General features: G+C 38.0%; 1 protein-coding gene across 1 annotated transcript in view; it reads left to right on the plus strand.

The window, feature by feature from the left end:
• The window catches only part of CNTNAP2 (contactin associated protein 2), a 1,282,126-nt gene that overhangs the window by 1,230,265 nt on the left and 32,254 nt on the right, over positions 1-19,607 (plus strand). Inside the window, exons 19-21 of the mRNA XM_063304201.1 lie at positions 1,604-1,849; positions 2,428-2,561; positions 5,123-5,216. Of these exons, the coding sequence (XP_063160271.1) occupies positions 1,604-1,849; positions 2,428-2,561; positions 5,123-5,216 (474 nt within the window). The remainder of the gene's footprint in view (positions 1-1,603; positions 1,850-2,427; positions 2,562-5,122; positions 5,217-19,607) is intronic.

Below are 19,607 nucleotides of genomic sequence, written 5' to 3' on the forward strand. Positions count from 1 at the left end.
CGTGTAGTCAGCCACAGTTCTCGATCCCTGCTTGAGTTCTTTCAAGGCACGCTTCGCCCGCTCCTTCGCTAGTAGATCCTCGAAATGATGCTGTAGAGCCCAGAGGAATTCGTCGAATTTCTCCAGTTCAGGGGCTTCCGACTGGCACATCTGTACATACCAGTCCACTGCCCGCCCCTTAAGCTTGGTGGCAATGGTGATGATTTTCGCTTTTTCCAATCGAAAAAGCGACCCCCACTCTTCCATGTACGCCTTGGCATTCGTCAGGAAGAATGAGAGTTTTGTCGGGTCTCCGTCGAACTTGACAGAGAAGTCCCTCAATCCTCCGCCCGACGGGCTGCGTCCCCCCACTGGCGGGTCAGCTGCTCTGACAGGTCCCGTCCGCCTCCGCCCAGGGACGGACGGTGACGCTAGTTCCACCCTGGGAGCCAGATCCCCCTCTTTTGGGCGAGCTCCCCTTCTCCGTTCTGGGGACTGTGCCTGGGAGGAAGGGGTGGAATGCCGCTGGCTTGACCCCTCCCGTACCTCTTTCAGCAAACTCAGGTCCATGCTCATTTTCTGCAGAATGAGCTCCAGAGAGTCCATCTTCGACTCTAGCACCTGGATTCGGTCTGGAGTGGGGGAGTCCCCCCTCGGCAGCACCTGTACCACCGTTGGCGACAGCGGGTATCTCTGCCTCCAGGACGAGCCCCTCGCCTCCAAGAAGTCCCCCCGACTGTCGTCCCAGGTGACCAGCTCGCCCGGGGTCGTGACCGTGGTCTCTGGTGCAGTCTTCATGCCTGTAGCTTCGCCTTCAGACCCCGAGCTCGCCTCCTTTTGAATCGCTGAGAGTTCTCCCAGGGGGGCTCTGTCGGGGTGCATCATGGTAGAATCGGGCTCTCCCTCACTCGACCCCTCACTCTCCACGAGTAGCACATCTGGATCGGTCATCGCCAGCACTCTCCCTCACAGGATCGGACAAACTTGTCCTTTCCTGGATAGGGGCCAGCGGGGTTTGAAGTTTTGGATTCTCAGCTTTATGTAATGGTTGCCTATCCCAAACACTCAGACTCACAAGAGGTTACTTAAATGAAATCTGATTTATTAGGGAAATTATGACAGTTACAGAGAAAGCTGAGAATGACTAAAAGCGTGCCAAATACAAACTAAAAACCCTCGGCTCCAAATGTAATCCCTCCCCCCTACCGGCCATAGCAACCACCCCCCTCCCAGGTGCTGGTAACCGTTTTCTACACATCCTGGGAAAGCAACCTTGAATACATGAGATAACCCAAATACATTCCAACCCAGCAGCCAACAGATAAGAACTCCCCGAAGAGGAATCTTCCTCCCTTCTGAGATCAAACACGTATCAGGCTAATGACATGCGAAACGTTACGATGTACCAAGCACATTGAAACGGTGAACATGACATTAAGCCACGATGTAATCTGCAGGTAAAATGGTTTGTGATGGGAGGGAAGAGAAAAATACCAATCCATGGCAGTGTAATGTATGAAGCTGTGAATCACACTTGCCTGTATCTCTAAAAGCAATGCCTATATCATACGCTCATCCAAATATGCCATTCTATTTTAATATTCTCTGTTTCTCCTTCCACCAGATGTTGGAGCCTTTTTTGAAGAGGGGATGTGGCTCCGGTATAATTTTTCATCTGTAGGAAACAATGTGAAGGATTCAGGGAGCAGAACTCTCTTGAGCTCCAAAGAATCAGAGAACTCTGTACAAGATCTGAGTCTCAATAAAGAAGAGATCAGTTTTAGCTTCAGCACTAGCAAAGCTCCTTGTATCCTGCTGTACATCAGTTCTTATTCTCAGGACTACATGGCAGTGCTGGTGAATCCATCTGGTAAGTAATTTGCCCTTCTTTTTTCCTGCACATATTGCATCTCTATTGTACAACAAAATGTTTGATGGTACTAAAAAGTGATTTTTGAGAACATGTTTTGTATACAGGACAGAAGCACCCAATAGGGACCCCTAGTTGCCTATTGTTCCCTGCTGAATTCCCACACCCTGGTTTTGTGGAATATAAAATATCCCTTGGATTTCAACTTACTGTAACAATCAGCAGGTGACAGGACAATGCCAGTCTTGCCTGATATCAGAAGCTAAGAAGCATTGGCCCTGCTTAATATTCAGATGGGAGACAACCTTGGAATTCCAAGACTAGAATTTAGAAAAAATCTAGAATTTTTAGAACACATGAACAAATTTTTAGAACATGTGGGCAAACCACTTCTATAAGGCAGCCAAAAAAATAAAACCTGCATGGATGCAGTTATCAGCAGTTGAGCATGCTTGAGGTTAACTTTACATAATATTCTATAATGGTGAAGGGTGTGAAAATGTAGAAGTAGGATTTTTAATGGAATAATCTAAGAATGAAATAAAAACTACTCAATTATTTAATACTTCATTTTGTAGGAAATTTACAGGTTCGATACAAACTTGGAGGTGCTAAAGAGCCATACAACATCAATGTAGATCACAGGAATGTGTCAAATGGACAGCCACACAGTGTGAATATCACACGGGTGGGAAAGGACATAGTTCTCCAGGTAAATGCATAGCAATGACTTTTATGGGGGATGGGGCTGAATACAGCATCACTGCTACATATTAAATATCCTGAGAAAATGCAAATTAACAGATAAAATGCAGACAAAAGGTGGGGAAACCATAAGCGATCTATGAATGAAATATATATATGAAACATTTATTCCATTTTTGAAACAGATGATAAAGAATATTGATCAATGAATTATTGTTACTTGTTTCCTATCATTTTTTTTCACACAAGAGTTCTCCTCTGTTATGTTTATAATTGCATCACAGTACAACTGAATATCAAAGAAGAAATGAAGTTTGTGGGTTTATTTATTCTACAGGCCTTGGAGAAGCCTGATTTTTAATTAAAATTTTAATTTTTTAACATTATATGCCATAATCATTTTTAAAAAGCCTTAATATTTAACACCGAGAACTGTGAGGAGCTTCTGAGCACTTGTTTTATTTTGCTTTATTTTATATGGAACTAGCCCCTCTCCAGCCTCTTTCCTCTTTTCTGAAAGGTAAATGTGATCATCCTTACCGTGCCCCATGTCAGATTTTATTTAAAAGAAATATGATATTTATTACTCATTTGTTAGGTTTAAATCCCACCTTTCCTACAAGAATATGACTATTAGGCAGAATCATAATGTGCAGAGACACTGCCATGTCTGCAATAGTACTGAATTTAGAGTGGTACTAAATTTACTACTTTTTATAGTAATAGCATATATTTAGAAATTCCTCCCAAAGGAGTTTCTAAGTCTCAAGTATTACATATTCATTGTGTTCTTAAATATTTTCAATTACAGATTTTTCCTGGATCCTGTCTCTTTTGAGAAAATATAATTAAAATCTCAAACTATAATTGAATATTTTTATTTACTTATTAACCATTTTATACCACTCTGAAGACTCCTAATAGTGTACAATAAAATGTCTTATTATTGGTGGCCATTAAATTCCATTGCTCTGCAAATAACAAACCCATATCATGTTTTTGTTATTGTTAGTTATGCTCTTAGGTCTATTAGAAAAAGCTATACCAAGAATGGGAGCAGTGCAAATCTTCCCCTTCTATTGGTTTACTGCTTCATGGCCACTAGATGGCAGCATATCATAACCTTTAGAAAGACTCCTGCCTGCAAAACAAAAACTTCTGCATTTCCAGGCCAATCAATCACACTCTTTGAGTGCTGCATTTTCCCAGAACTGTTGAGTCTGGCAGCCATTTCATATGGAGACACCATTATTTTTTCTCCTGAACTTGTGAGCCTGTGAGATCTATGATGTGCGTATTAATCCTCCATATATACTGACTACTAGTGTCTGTGTTTCATGGAAATTACTATTTCCTTCCACATTCCTGTAATGGTGGGAAATAATATATACCTACTTAAGCACAGTGATATTCCTGTAACTCCAGTAGAGAGACTTGCTTGTGGTATCGCCCCAGTACACCATAATAAACCATCTCTGATGGTCTGTAACAAAGATAACCTTTATCTTTTTTTTTAATGATCTTGACCATCTGATCACTTTTTTTTACCAGATTAATTTCTACTATAATAGTATACTGCATATCATGTCATAGAATCAGAATCAGTTCCCAAATGCTCTGTACTTTTAATATTGTATTTTGAAGTTTTGTAGCCAAGGTATGTATTTGCCATTAATTTTCTTCTTTGTTTGAGGCATTTGCCATTTGTAGCACTTGGCCAAGAACGTCTGAATACTATCATATAAAACAGCTAACTAACTAACTAAAAGTGTCAATGTAAGCACTGAAAGGTTGCATAGAAATGTACCTCATTTATGCTATATATAGCTCATAATTAACATGGAATTTTGGCAGCTCTTCTACTTGATCATTACTACTTGTAACAGCATGCCAAAATTTATTGGGCTGTGAAATTTACATCCTTGTGGGGTGTTTTTGATTTTTTTAACAAAGAAATCCAAATGTGTTTCTGTTCAAAACAAAAATTGAAGCTGAATGCTCAGGAATGCTCTCTTTTTTCTCTTACTCTCATTTCAGTCTTAGCAAATTTTGGTATCAAAATTTACCATTTGGATCTGCATCAAATCTGAATAGGCTTCTTTTGCAATCTGGTTACTTCTACCAGAAATGGTGGAAAATTAAATGCCTCTCATTTCTAAATTTGCCATTTCAGTTTCTAACTCAATGGATATTAGAAATTATTGTGGATCTTACAGAAGGAGAGCTGTGTTAGTGTATGATGGCAGCTCATGAAAGCTATGCTTTTTAATAACATTTATTAGTCAGAAAAGGTGGTATCAGCTTCCTGGGGTTTTTTTTTGGATTTATGTGACCATGTGAATTTGAGGTGGTGTGGAACTGAATGTGACACCATATTCTGAAGGCTCCTTTTCAAAAGAATGCCCTGACCTTGATTCCCTAGGGTGCTGCCTGTGGTACACTGCTTATCAGGGATGAAACAAGAATATCTGAAAGCAGAGCAATGTAATATCCAGGAAGATCTGATTCAGTAACTTTGTTAGCCTGCAATCTTCAAAGTTTGACATCCTTGTTTTCATGTTTCTCCAGCTGGACCTTTATCCCCCAGCAAGCTATACCTTACCAGGATCATCAAGCCTTCAGTTCAGCTCACTGAAGTCACTCTTTCTAGGAAAAGTAATAGGTAAAAACGCATTTCAGAAATTGCTTATTTATGTGTATATGGATGTTAGCATTAATCAGTAGGTTATTCAACTAACCTTTTTATATACTCCTTTTTTTTTAAACTGTAAGTCATCCAGAATTTAAACTCCCAATTGCTCTGTGTGTGTGTGTGTGTGTGTGTGTGTGTGTGTGTGTGTCAATTGCTTCTTTGATATGAGTCCCATATATGATCAGATAGAAAAATCAATTATTTCAGTTTTTCTTATAGTGATTTGTCTTACATCCTTCATATCTTCAAAAGGCCTGCTTCAGACTTAGACTTAATCGTTTGGCAAACCAATCATATTACTGAGCCAGAGACAATGAACCACCCCATTATTTTCAGAACCCTGCTGCAGGACAGGAGGAAAAAAAAAAGCCATTAATTTTGCTCCATCCTTTATTGGTGGGGTGGGGAGTGGGACAACTATCTTTTTCCATTGCAAATCTATTGAAGCAGGGGCTGGAAAGCATTTGTCCAACCATGTGTAGAATGCCTGTGTGGGTTTAGGAGAAATTTTATGGAAATATAAAGCTGGCAAGAAACAACAGCCCCATTTCTTTCCACCGGCTGTTTCCTATACCCTTTTCCCCAGAATGTGTCCAGGTCTTCTGGCTTGAAATTGCAAATCAGTGGTGGTGGTGGTGACTTTTGCCAAGTTTGATTTTGTATAAGTTTGTACAACAAAAACATCAAAAGAAAAATGTAAATTATTTGAAATGCATTTCATGGATGCACTTCATATTCTTCATTAAATTAAGTGAAAGCAGAGATATCTAAATTATCTCTGTAACCTTTTTGAAATATGATTGGTAAAGCACTCTCATCTGTTTAAGAAAATCATGGGTCAAATGCAAGTATAATATTTATCACAATTCTAATACCAGTAAATGATAACTTGGGAGAGCTGTACTTAGGTTTTCTTACTCCTTAGTTTTTGTTAAAATGCAGCTATGAAGTTCCTGAATTGGTATCTAATTCTGGCAGTGAGTTGAAATGCCAGTGAGTGGCATGAGGACAAGGTTGAATGTATGTCTCAAGAGTCAGGCAAAGTTGCTTTCTCCAGAAATGCTCCACAAAACACAAGAACTTTAGGAACCCAAGCATACTCATGAGAAAACATGAGGCTAAGATGATAGTTGCAAAAAAAAAAAAAACACACCACAGAAAACAAAAGAGATTGGATGTACCAATGCTAATTCCTGAAAAAGAGGTCTCAGATGCTAGATAAGTAAGTAGATGCTCTACTGGAATGTTGAAAAACTGTATAGTCCTTTGGTGTTGTCAATTAATGTGTCACAAAATAGTTGGCATCGGGAGAGGGGTAAGAATGTCTGATGCCATTGCTTAGGGCCTTCAGGGTCCAAGGCACATTCAGCTGCACTCAATGGAGTCTAGATCCTGGCACATCATTCTATCTTGTTTGAGTACACTAACTTCCAGCCAGAGAATAACATTAGACACTGCACTACATCTACACTGTAGATGTGAAACTAATCTGTACCGCAATTAGGGTCAAAGCAGTTACCATCAAATTCAACCAATGATAATAGCATCACTTGTTTCCAGCTTCTGAAGGGCTGCTATTGAAGCTATTCCTATCGATCCCAGTCATTACAAATCTGATTGCAATACAGATTTGTTTCACATCTATAGTGTAGATGTGGTACAGTATATAATGTCATTCTCCTGCTGGAAACTAGTGTACAGTACTCAAATTGACACAATGATGTGACTCAATACTCTGAATTGTTGGGTACAAACAGTCTTCTACCCTACTAGTCTGGTCCTTTGATCTCTGATAAGTTATCAGCAAATGCAAAAGCTCCATCTTATATAAGCTGAATAATTGTGGCTACTCTCTGGAAGCCATGCTAGCCTTATGATCAAGCCAAAGCCAAGATATGGCAGAAATAATAGATATAAAAAGCCAGGAAGCACAATCCTATGTGCCAGTCAAGGTCTATCTGGATGCTCACCCTTTTTCCTTACTCTGGCCAGATACTTAAAGGCAGGTTGAAATACCCAAATATAGGCAGGCTATGACATTAGCATGATTTAACGTTTTGCTTACAGCTGTAGGAGGTATTTAAAAAAATCCTCTTATTGATCGGCTTTCCCCATGCAGAACTGGACATGTTGAAACCACTGCTCATTTTCTTCTGTATTGTCCTTTTATTCTAGATATTTGTGCACGTTATTTGTCCCCAGTCTGATTGTGTGATCAGCCTTTGTCAGCATTTGGAGAATGCCTTGCCCTCTGGGCAATGGCGAGGCTGCTGTGAGTCACCTGCCTTGCCTGCCAGCAGTAGTAGCTTTATTTATTTATTTAACTTATATGCCCACCCAGTCCACCATTGTGACTCTGGCAGTTTTATAAAGTGGACCATACAAATAAGCATTAAGAAAGTGCAATATATATAGTGACCTGTGTCAGAGGATTCTAGTGCTTTTTTTTTCTGTCTCTTGAATGCTGTCACTGCCTACTTATCAGAATGAAGGTTAAAAATCAGTGTTGGATGCTGAGATCAATATAGAGTGATAGATGGAATTAACTGAGAGGACTTTATTTGTCAGGACACACTTCAGATCTAATCACAGTGCTGTAGTATTCTTCATCATATTGTTCAATGATCAGCCTTGTATATAGTATTTAATAGCATTTGTATAATTAAAGATTCAATAATAATGTAAATGAAAGTCTGCCTTTTTAAGGATGACTGCTAGTTAGCACTTCAGCCAAGACCACTTCACTTGCTTGCCAAATTGGGCACCAACTGCTGAATATTTATTTTCTCAAAATAAATGTATTAGCATTTAAGCCTCCAATTAACATGTTTAAGACATGACCTTGGTTTGGTACAAGAATAATAAAGTTATGCCCTTGAAATTCAGTCTGATTTTCACTACATGAATTTCTTCAGAAATTACTTAGCAGAGCATCCAATCAAAACAAAGTAACATTTTCCTTCTTATTAAGAGACTCCCAGCAACTCAAATCAACCAAGTGCCCAATTATTTCTAGACTGATTCCACATATTTTATCACTGCACGTCAATGAGAATTTCTCTGTCTATGGAGTAAGAAAAGTGAATAAAAGTATATAACGCCATGTTTTAATTCAAGAGAACTCCACTGGTGCTTCAACAAAACAAGTCATTGGAAAGGATTAAGGCACCAATGAATTGAGTAGGAGTTGTCAAAAATATATCCTGCTCTTGTTCCCAGCAGATATAATTTTTAAGAACTTCTAATACACATCTTAGTTATAAATGTTCCCATCAATTCTTCATTTACTTTGCCAGAGCTCATCTAGAGTCTGGAGGTTAGGTAGAGGGTCATCTTGGTTGAGTGCTCATAAGACATTACATTCATTTAGAAGTTAACAAATTCAGAGTGTGGAGCTGCTTAAAGGATCAGATGTAAAAAGATGTAAAAAAAGAATAAAACATGCAGATAAAACATATTCCATTAGCTGAGCTGTGTCTGGGGATATAAGAAAGGAGAGTGGGTTCCTATAATCTCCATTTTCCTCCATTTTCCAAGCTTTCCCAGGCCTCCTCCACCTTATTGGGCTTCTGAAGGGCTGTAAAGACCTGGTTCTTAAGGAAGGCATTTGAGGATATGGATGTTTAGCCTATCATTGCAAGATGGCATTATCATGATTTGTGGAATGAGCTTTATTCACTTTTTAAAAAAACTAACCTTATGGTATCCTGTAAGCTACTTAGATCCTATGGGAAATTAGCAGGATTGAAGCCCAAATAAATAAAGAAACTTCACAAAGGGAATCCTAAAGCATTCCTAGACTGAGAACTGGAAAACAAATTCATGTTTTAAGGCTTGTCTAGCCCTCACTTAAGAAGGCTTATCATTTTTTCTATTTTACTGCATCCTTGTTCATGCCTACTGGATCTTTCTGAACATTAAAAAGAAGTCTGTGTGTGTGTGTGTTTGTGTGTGTGTTTGTGTGTGTGTAGTGAGATTGCTGTGTTAGTCTATGGTGGCAAAAAAATAGGAATCAGAAAAGTCTGCTACCAGACTCCTGATTTTCTCTTTCTCTCTCTTCTTATGTGATTTTGAGGCCAGGTTAGTCAGAGCATGTAAGAACACATGTAACAACTCATTAGAATTAAGAATAGCAGATTGGTCCTGGAACAATCTGTGCTGTGTAAAAGTTGTGATAATTCATAATTGACTTATAGCACTGTGTGAAATGTGGTTTTCCTGGGGGGAAAAATCCATACCGTCTCATAGTAATTTCCTATCTTCTTTCAGCCAAATGCTTTTTTCCAATTATCTCAGTCCTATCACAGAAATTAATTCTACATCTAAATTAATGTTGTGTATGAGGTGCTAGAAATGAGATGATAGTTTTTCATAAGAGAAGAATTAATCAACCAGCAGTATTTTGTAACTGATAAAATATTGGACTTAGAAGTTCAAATCCTGAACTGTTGTTAAGGATTCTTAACTGAATGACTTTGGGCCAGACATCCTCTCTTAGACCACTTAACTCACAGGGCTGTTGTGGGAAAAGCACTATGCATGCTGCCTTGAACCCTCGGAGAAAAGATGAGCAACAATCAGTTCTAAAACAGAAACTATTTTTAATGGTTTGTTATCTCAGGTGAAATCATTTTTGAAGATCTGGGAATTATTGATGCCTCGTCATATCCTCTTCAATCCATCTACCTGGCATTCAAAACAAAATGAATTCTACTCCTAGTTAGATATATTAATGGTTTAGAATATTCCAAGCTGAAATATTAAATAACTGATAATTATTTAATTGATTCATTTCATGCAGTAGATGTTTGATAATACAACATACAGGAGGCCATTGGGTTAAGAGTGACCTCAGGTTAAAACTAAACTAACATAACAGCCAACCCCCATGCCAGAAAGTCCATTATTTCATAGATATCTCGGTGAAATCCAAATGCTACAGATATACCCAAGAAGAAAATATGCAAATTTTATAATAGAAACAACTTTTCCTGTTCATTTCAGTCCAAAAATGTGGCAATAATATGACAAGTTTTTCCATATAAGCTAATGTTCTGATTTCTGAGTTTCATATTCAATAGCAAAATGACCGCAAGGTAATTAAACATTATCTCAAATGTTGTTGCTGTTATTGTCTTAACCTTACTTTAAGATCATAGGAATCTTATTTCACATTATTTAAAGAAACCCTTCACTGATTTACCAGAAGAGTGTTATGATTGAAGTTAGGACATTTAAGCTTTTGATGCCAGAGGTCACATAAATAATTAATCTCGTCAGTTTCCTATAGAGGTGGATCATTGTCTTAGGAGCCACAGTTAACTCATTCCAGTCTCCACCACTGTGGAACTTCGGAAGGAGAATGAAGTAGACCAATATACAGAGCAGTCCCAAGAGGGGCTGGGAAAGAGCTACCCAGCAGGTCTGCCATCTCATCCCCGGCCCTGCTGGCATTTTCAATCCTCTTCCCCTATGGCAGCAACAGGGAAGTCATTTAGTCATTACCCCTTTTGGGGGAGAGAGAAACAGTTTGATAGCCAGCAGATCTAAATCTGGACCTTCCTGCCTAACCATAGAATGCTTCAGTTTGGTCTGTACTGACTGCTGTCATGAGCTGAACTGCTGGCAGCCACTGTCCTTATGCCCAGGGATGCTTCTGTCTCCCCATACAAACTGGCAGAGAGCCTCTATGCTTCACTCTTACCATCTCTGGCTATCAGCCTTAAGATTGGGTTCTTAGATTACAAGCATAATAGCAACCTAACAAATGAAAAATAAAAGCATCCTTAAAGAAAAAATTATATATATACAGTATATCTCCCTCTCAGATATAAGAATGCAGTTTCTCCCCTCTTTCAAGGGGAGAAAGTATCCAAGGTCTGTTGTTAACTATGTTGCCAGGGAGATAGAAATGGAGACCACTGAAGGGGTCATTAGAGCTTGTAAATAGGAATATTGATTGATGAATCTGTCAGCTAGTAATTTGCAAAGCAGTAGCTCAGCAGGTGTATACAACATATGTGAAAATTGCTGTTATTTTTATATTCTTACTTTTAGTTGTTAATGTTCTACTTGAGTGAGCTTATTTAATTCATTACATTTGTATCCTGACTTTCCTCCAAGCATTTAAGATTGTGGACCTGAGTTTCTAAGAACCAGAAGGTGACTGGTAGCCCTTTGTCAGATTAACACATTTTATTAAGAGGCATAAGCCTTCAAATAATAAATATGTGTTAATCTGAATCTGAAAAGGTACTCTCAGACTCTTTCTTACCATAGATTAACACAGAATGACATGACTCTCCTCATATCCTGAGTTTCTAAAGAAATCTCCCACCTTTGGGGTTGTCCTGTGTCTTAGCATGCCATGGTAGCAGCTTTGTGTATCTCCAGGGCATATTTTTGGTTGTTCTCTTACCTGTACAATCATCACAAGATCATAGGATGTTAGTTCCCAGTACCTGTATGTACAGCAATTGAAAGAATCCTTTTGCAAAGTGTTCTGGTGGAAGTGAAGCTCCTCTTCAAAGCATTAAAGCAGGTACCTGCTTTGTAAGGCTGGCATGGTTGCCTTGAAGACTGTTCCCAGTTGTCTACATGTGTGTATGTGTGCCTACATGCACAGCCCCTTCATTTCACTGGTGATTTCATCAGAAGCATGGTCTGTACATGGACAACTACTTCCAGACAGCCAGAGGCAGACTACGAAGCACCCACACACACACCGGCCTTACAAAGGATGTAGTTGCTGTAACACTTAGAGAGGGAACCTTCCTTACACTCACATACTTTATGATGAAATAATGTTTCCAGATGCCTTGCATAGCCCTAGTTCATGATATAAATTAGGGACCTGAAATCTTGTTCAAAATCTGTAGCAGGCTTTTTAATGCCAGATCATAAATTTATTGAAAGCAAAAAATAACTATTAAAATATTCCATGTAACTTTTTAAAAAATTGTGATGTTTCTGATAATAATTGGGCGAGCTATATGAGGCTATTCTCCTGCTTCACTCTGAAGCTATTCCCTACTGTTTCTGCTTTTAGAAAAGGAGGTTAGGTCTTCCTGTTGAGGTGAACTTTAGAGTTGTACTAGTAATAATGTTGGTTATTTTAAAAAAAACATTTTCTTAAAATGCCTATATTTTATTTTAGCTACTAACTGCCTTGAGTAATATATAATTTGAAGCAATAAATGTAATAATCTGTAACAGAAACCCCTATCTACTATCAAGATGACAGTTCATTATGAATGCTAATAAAGTGGAGTAATGTCTCAAAATCTGATCTCACGTGGAATCAAACTCTATTATCCATAGTCATTTAGTTTGAGTGGAGATTACCCTTACCATATAGATTGCCCCAGATAATAGAACTGGGTCAAGTATTTCATGTGAAACTCTTACCTCAAGTAATAATATCCTTCCTAATATTTCCTTCACAAAGTGGAGCTAGGTTCCGAACTTGTCTCTTTAATTTAATTTAATTATTCTTTTTCTCAGATCCCATTCAAAACATCTAACCAGGCTGTCCCTTTTTCATGTCACCCTCCACTTACATTCAATACTCTAACAACAGGTGTATAGGGTTTTTTTTGAGCATATTGCTTAGTAAACTCACCAACCAGCTAAAAGTACAGTGCTATTTGGATATGTTTATTATTATCAGCAAGTTTTTAAAGAAACTTACAAATAAACTAAACTCATAATAACAAAAATAAATATTATTATCTTAAACATTCCTTTATTGCTCCATATATTCAGTAGTTGGGGAACAATGTGTTAAAATATATACTTGAACTAATTATCTGCCACTTTCCAGTTTTTAAATAGCACTTGTGGGGGGAGATCAAGTTAGGACCATGGTTTTAACTGCATTGAGGCTATTTGATTCACATATAAGTGGACTGTATTCTGAATGTTGGAGAGCCAGTCTGGTGCAGTGGTTAAGGCATCAGGCTAGAAACCAGGAAACCATGTGAGTTCTAGTCCTGCCTTGAGCACAAAGCCAGCTGGGTGACCCTGGGCCAGTCATTCTCTCTCAGCCCTAGGAAGGAGGCGACGGCAAGCCACTTTTGAAAAACCTTGCCAAGAAAACTGCAGGGACTTGTCCAGGCAATCCCCAAGAATCGGACATGATTAAACGGATTAAAAAAAAAATCTGAATGTTAGCTATTTAATAATGGAAGATTATTCTACCTTTTATATAAGAGGTGCTTTTCACTTTCCTTTTCTTTTTTCTTTTTTTCTTTTTTGGTGGTATTTCATCACAAGCACACATCTTTTGGCCATACTTGTTGGGATTTATGAAATTCTGTATAAGAAAAAAACAGTTCAGGCAAAGTAAAAGACATGGACTGGATTTTTGTCCTCAAATATAGTGCATGTATGCATTCATTCTTTTAAATTCTTTAGTTGTGTATTTATATAAGAAATGAAGCCTAACTGATAACTCAGTGATGACATTCCAATTTTTCTGCAATCAAAAACAACACATTCAATATTGGAGTCCAATATTACAGAGAAGGCATTGCAACAGGGGTAATCTTGTGTACTTAATAAATCCCCTGTTCCCACAGCAAAGAGCATTGGCTGAACACAAAACATTTCTGATTCATTTCTACTTCCTGTGCTTATTTCTTCTGGAATAATGCACTCAGCACTTATTTTAACAGAAAGAGTATATTGATTCTACTGGTTAACAAGAACTCAGAAAGGGATACCTGTCTTCTAATGCCTTTTTTGTACCTTTGAGTCCATTTTTGACTCCTGGAGACTGCCTGGACTAGTCCCTTGCAATTTTCTTGGCAAGATTTTTCAGAAGTGGTTTGCCATTGCCTCCTTCTAGGGCTGAGAGAGAGGGACTGGCCCAAGGTCACCCAGCTGGTTTTTGTGCCTAAGGCAGAATTAAAACTCATGGTCTCCCAGTTTCTAGCCTGATGCCTCAACCACTACACCAAACTGGCTCTCTTGTTTTTAGCCACTCAAAATTAATCACTTCAGAAATATAGGAAAAATATCAATTTCCACAATGCTTCTAAGTCAGCTTTCCCAACCTGATGTCCTCCAGATGTGTTGGACTAAAACAATGAAATATTGGACTCAGATATTGGAATTGTTGCTTTTGATTGTAACGAAATCTTCTAATCTGAAATGAAATGTCATGAATAAAATATCAGCTAGTTATCACTTCCATGTAAATGTTAAGATTTTTAAAAATGCATACATGTGTAGCTGTATTTAAGGAGCAAAAATCCAGTCCATGTTTTTCACATTTCCTGCACAGTTTTTTTTTTTCTTATACTGAATTTCTACTAAAAGAAATAATATCCCAATTGCTTAAAAAATCCAGCCCAGATTTGCCATCAGCTCTTCACCTGCATTTCTCTGTACTCGATATGTGTATGTGTTTGTGAGTGTGTGTATGGCTTACTATTGGCTGCAGTCATTCAGCAGGATATTCCTCCTGCCAACAAAAGAAGAGGCTTATATATAAAGGTTCTCCAAGTCAGGCTCTTGGCTATCTCCACATGAAAGAAGTGATTACCGAAGGGAGCAGCAGTGAGGGGAGGAAAGAAAACCAGGTAAGGGTATAGGAAAATATTCTCGGCTCTTCTTGGTGTATGAGCTCTTTCTTGCTCTCTTCCAATCCTAAACTGTCCATGCATTCAGTTAGAAAAGGCTTTCTTGATCTATAAACTCTATTTTATGTGCAAATCTCATTTAGGTTGATATTTCACTTTAGCAAAAGTGATTTTGTTTTCTTTTTTTCTGGACACTAGAGTGTACCTTGCAGCTGGAATTTCTGTTTTAACAGGACATAGGAATAAAATTCCAAAAAGGATGCAATGTGAGCCTCCTAAAGCAAAATGACAGGCTCTCTGAACCTTGGAGACTTAACACATGAATTGTTCCATGAGCTTTCATAGAAATGAATCAGCTGAGATCAGTCTTCGGTTTAAACAAAGCTGAATCATGTATACATTAGCTGACTTAGTATTTATTAAATCCTTAAGATGCATAATGTAGAACTCGATCCTAATTTGCTCAGAACATGGAACATTTATTCAGGTGATGAAACATGCCAACAGGAACAAAAGGAATGTAGCTGCCACAAATGTGATCCTCTCCCACCTGTAAGGTTTCTACAGAATATGGGTGTGTAATGAGGTGATAAAATAATTAATATGTATGCTAGTTTTGTTTCAGTTACAAGACATTAATAGCTTTCAGATGCAATTTTTTGGGATAGTCATTCCAATGAAGGCTTAAAACATTTGACTGACACATATAACAGAAGATCAAGAGAAATAGACAAAGACAGTCTATTAAGAAAATAACTAGCTAAGACATCACATCTTATATGTTTTCTGAGTATATACATCTTAAATGTTCACAAATTACATGCCAGCTTTTTAAAAACTGCAGCCTTAGTGTGGAAAACCAAAAACAATTGACCCCAGTACCGATAAAAACGGATAATCTTATGCTATAAGCATTTTTACAGTATATCCATCCACTGTGCACTAAGAACCCTTGAGGCTTAAACTAGTCTAAACTTCAATTCAGTAATGTAGTTAATTGCCATAAAATGTGATTAAGGTTACTACTTCAGTGGTCTTAAAATAGATGAGGCAGTGACATGCTAGATGGAGTTTCCCTATTAGAGGCAGGGAAGCTAAATTGCTGAATGCTTGAGCAAACAATAGAACATGGCAGTGATTCTTCCCTATGCTTGTTAGCTTTCCAGTGGTATCTGGCCAGCAGTTGTTGTAAATATAGTTCTGAACTGGTTGGATTCATAGAGCTTGGTTTCACTACCATTATACACCCAAATGATCCCAAACCTACTGTACCTTTTTCCTGCTTTGTCCTTATAGGCCTCAGTTCTCAATGCTATCATCATGGTAGTGTAATCTCTTGTCAGAGGAACTGCAAACATGCTGGAGGACTAGGGACCTATCTGTACAGTACCTTCTAGGGAAGGGAAAGGTTCCATTGATTTTCCCTCTATTCCAGGAAGAAATACAGTGTTAGAGAATGACCATGGTGGGCAAATATGGTGGAACAAAACCCAAAATTTTCATTCTCTGAGGCGATTAAGAACCACATTTTGTTCTGAATATTAGCATGTGCCACTGTCAGATTGCAACCAAGGGCTCCGGGGTGTCTCTAAAGCAAACACAGGGTTTTCCTCATGTGTGATCTGATCCAGTCAGGCAGTTACTTGTGTTCTTAAGACCAAATTGGTATTATGTCCTTCCAGGACTTTTCTCTCATACTATAACATACCATAGAGTATGTATAAGTTAAAACATGCATTTAAATCTTAACACGTAGAACATACTCATCAAAGTACAGAGCATAAGAAAAGAGGAAAGAGGACAAATCAATTTGATATTTTACTCATAAGGAGAAGAACCATTTTCTCTGGGTTTAATCTGACAAAAAAGATATTATATTGCTAGCTATTCACAGTGAACATTCACTTACCTTTTTTTGCTGTTCCTTGTTTTTGCCTCATTTGAATTAGACAAGCATCAATCATTTTGGTAGCCAATAATGTAGGATTTTGTAAACTCTGTGGATTCAATTTACAGTCCTTTCAGGGAACCAAATTAAATGGCACAGTTAACCAAATTAAATGGCAGAGTTTGCATGACACTTTCTTTGTGTCTATAGTCTTCCCATCCCCAAGATCTTTAGACTATTTAATGTTGCTACCCTATGAGCACCAATAACCAAATAAGTTGCCAACCTAGTTCCCACAGCAGCCTGTGCTGCTGCTTCATTTCACCAGTTTTTCTGGTGGAAGTGTCTTTTTTGCATGCGCACACATGATGATTGTGCTTTGTATGACAGATTCAAAGGAAGATTTTGTTGAAGGATCTGCAGAGACCTAATATTTGCCAGTCATAATATTCACATGACATTTAAGTTATCTGCCATAAGAAACAAGCATATGGGAAAAGTAACTATATTCCATACTATAAATGGCATTGATAGTCAATTTCTTACATATTTTCAAAGAAATCAGTAAAACTCTAATCATAAGTTCTTCTCTCTGGTATTCTCAGAGTGGGTGAGATATGAATGTCTTTCAAGGTGTTATGTTGCTGTTATAAATTTTGCCTGTTTCCTATGATATGACTATTTTTTCAACATTTTCTGAAGATCTAAAAAAAATACTGAGGAAGGATTGTGATGTCACCCACATAACTGTTAGGGAACTTTATGATGATGGGGTTGGGTTTTCATAAGAAAGAGTGGAGAACAGTGAAATATGAAATTCTCAGGCCTTATCTGAGAATTATTACTTGTGATATTTAGTCTTTATTAAAATTTCAACATTTTCACAAATGTGAGTTAGTGTTTGGCACTCTCTAAATGTGAGTCAGTCATCCAGAGATGACTGAAGTGCTAAATATGTTACATTTTCAGTAATTCCTTCCAAAAATATAGAATTGTAAGCTGTTCTGAGCAATTGTTTAAAGGCCATGGTAGAAAACACAAATAAATACCTTCGAATTATGAGACCTACTACAAATTAAAAATTGAGGTGAAAAATTACCTATAACTTCTAATTAATCTCCTTTACGTCTTTATATTAACTACTGTATATCTGTATCCGTTTATGAATAGAAAAAGGCTTGTGATTTTACAGCCAGGATAGAAGAATACAGTACACTATTTGCCATCACTCTCCTGCCCCATCCCTCTCCTGTTTCTATGCTCTTTGCATCAGATTTGCACTCCTGAGTAACACTGCTTCGGTTTCTTTCTTCCCGCATCCTCAACACTCATCCAGTGCTGTTACTTTCAATCTTTTGATGCTAGATTTCTTCTAACATCTTTCTCTTTCTCCACATTCCACCCAAGTTCAGTTAGTTTTCCAGGAAAGGTGAGTCCTATATCATCCTGAAAGTTTGCATGCTTAATTCAACTCTTAGCTCAGTCATTTTATTGGCAAAAATTATAAGCCAACATTACGTCCATAATTCAGGGAGCACTCGTTCACTCTTGTACCATTTGAGCTTTGTAGCACTCAGAGCCAATAATGGGTAACATTTTCTATATAATTGTCCAAATAAATTCATTTACTGATCCTCAGATGGCACAGGACACATTTTTCTCTTATTTCTTTTTCACTGACTGATGTCTTGTGACTATGGCCGCAGTGGAGCTCTGCACATTTCATTGAAGAGGCACAATAGACTTCACTATGGAGTTGGCTAGTTTAATCTACTGGGCAAGGAACCAAGGAACTAAAAGATAGCTGTGAATGCAAAATGTGTATCTAATATGAAGCAATCGACTTAGAAACTAGAACATCAGAGACAGATTTATGGCTGCAGTCTTATCATTAACATACAGTATATATTTCCAGTGCATGTCTACTATGCACATGTATTTGGGAAATTTCTGGAAACATAAAATGTTACTAGGGCAAATAAAAGTGATTGAAAGTATTTTTTTTCCTTCAAAAGTTTCTAAGCTGATTAAGCTACTGATTAACCCACCCACATTGTTCTCCTTCTCATACCTGATAATTTAAGCAACATAAATCAAGAGGAACGCCTTTTTAAATCTGTGGCAAGGTAGATTCATGATCCTAGATATCCCAGAATTAGACTATCACTAATTTAACTGACATGGCTTCATCTATAGTCTCAGCTCTGTAGCTGTAATTTTATGAGAGTAGAAAAAAATGTAAATTCTTTGAGAGTAGAAAAAATGCCTTTATGTAACTAAAATTTCTGTTACACACCAGCCTTATTTATTCATTACATATTTATTAGAGATTTCATTATACCCTATTTAATTGGAATCCTGATTCAGCAATTCAGAACTAACTTTTATCTTAGAATGGTTTAACTTCAAGTCAGTTGGAAGTTTAAGTTATGATTTGGAAATCTATAGTCCCTAAATGCTGTTGATACTGAATATCCATGAATATTCTGTATATTTTCCTGTCTGGCCTAATGAAAGGTGAAAGATCCCCTGTGCAAGCATCCAGTCATGTCTGACCCTTTGAAGGGATACCGCTTTCGTGATGTTTTCTTGGCAGACTATAGCAGGGTGGTTTGCCATTGCCTTCCCCAATCGTCACCTTCCCCAGGGTACTCATTTTACCGACCTCGGAAGGAGGAAGGCTGAGTTGACCTGAGCCAGTTACCCGAGAATCCAGCTTCTGCTGGGATCAAACTCGGGTCATGGGGAGAGTTTCGGTTGCAATACTGCCACCTACCACTCTGTGCCACATGAGGTTGGCTGTCTGGCCTAATAGGTACCACTTAATGGGGAGATGCAGCATGCTGAATGTCAGACAACTAGAGGTGCTGAGTTTTTTTTTTCCATTTG

The sequence above is a fragment of the Candoia aspera genome, chromosome 4, assembly GCF_035149785.1.
Source record: "Candoia aspera isolate rCanAsp1 chromosome 4, rCanAsp1.hap2, whole genome shotgun sequence".
Lineage (NCBI taxonomy): Eukaryota > Metazoa > Chordata > Lepidosauria > Squamata > Boidae > Candoia > Candoia aspera.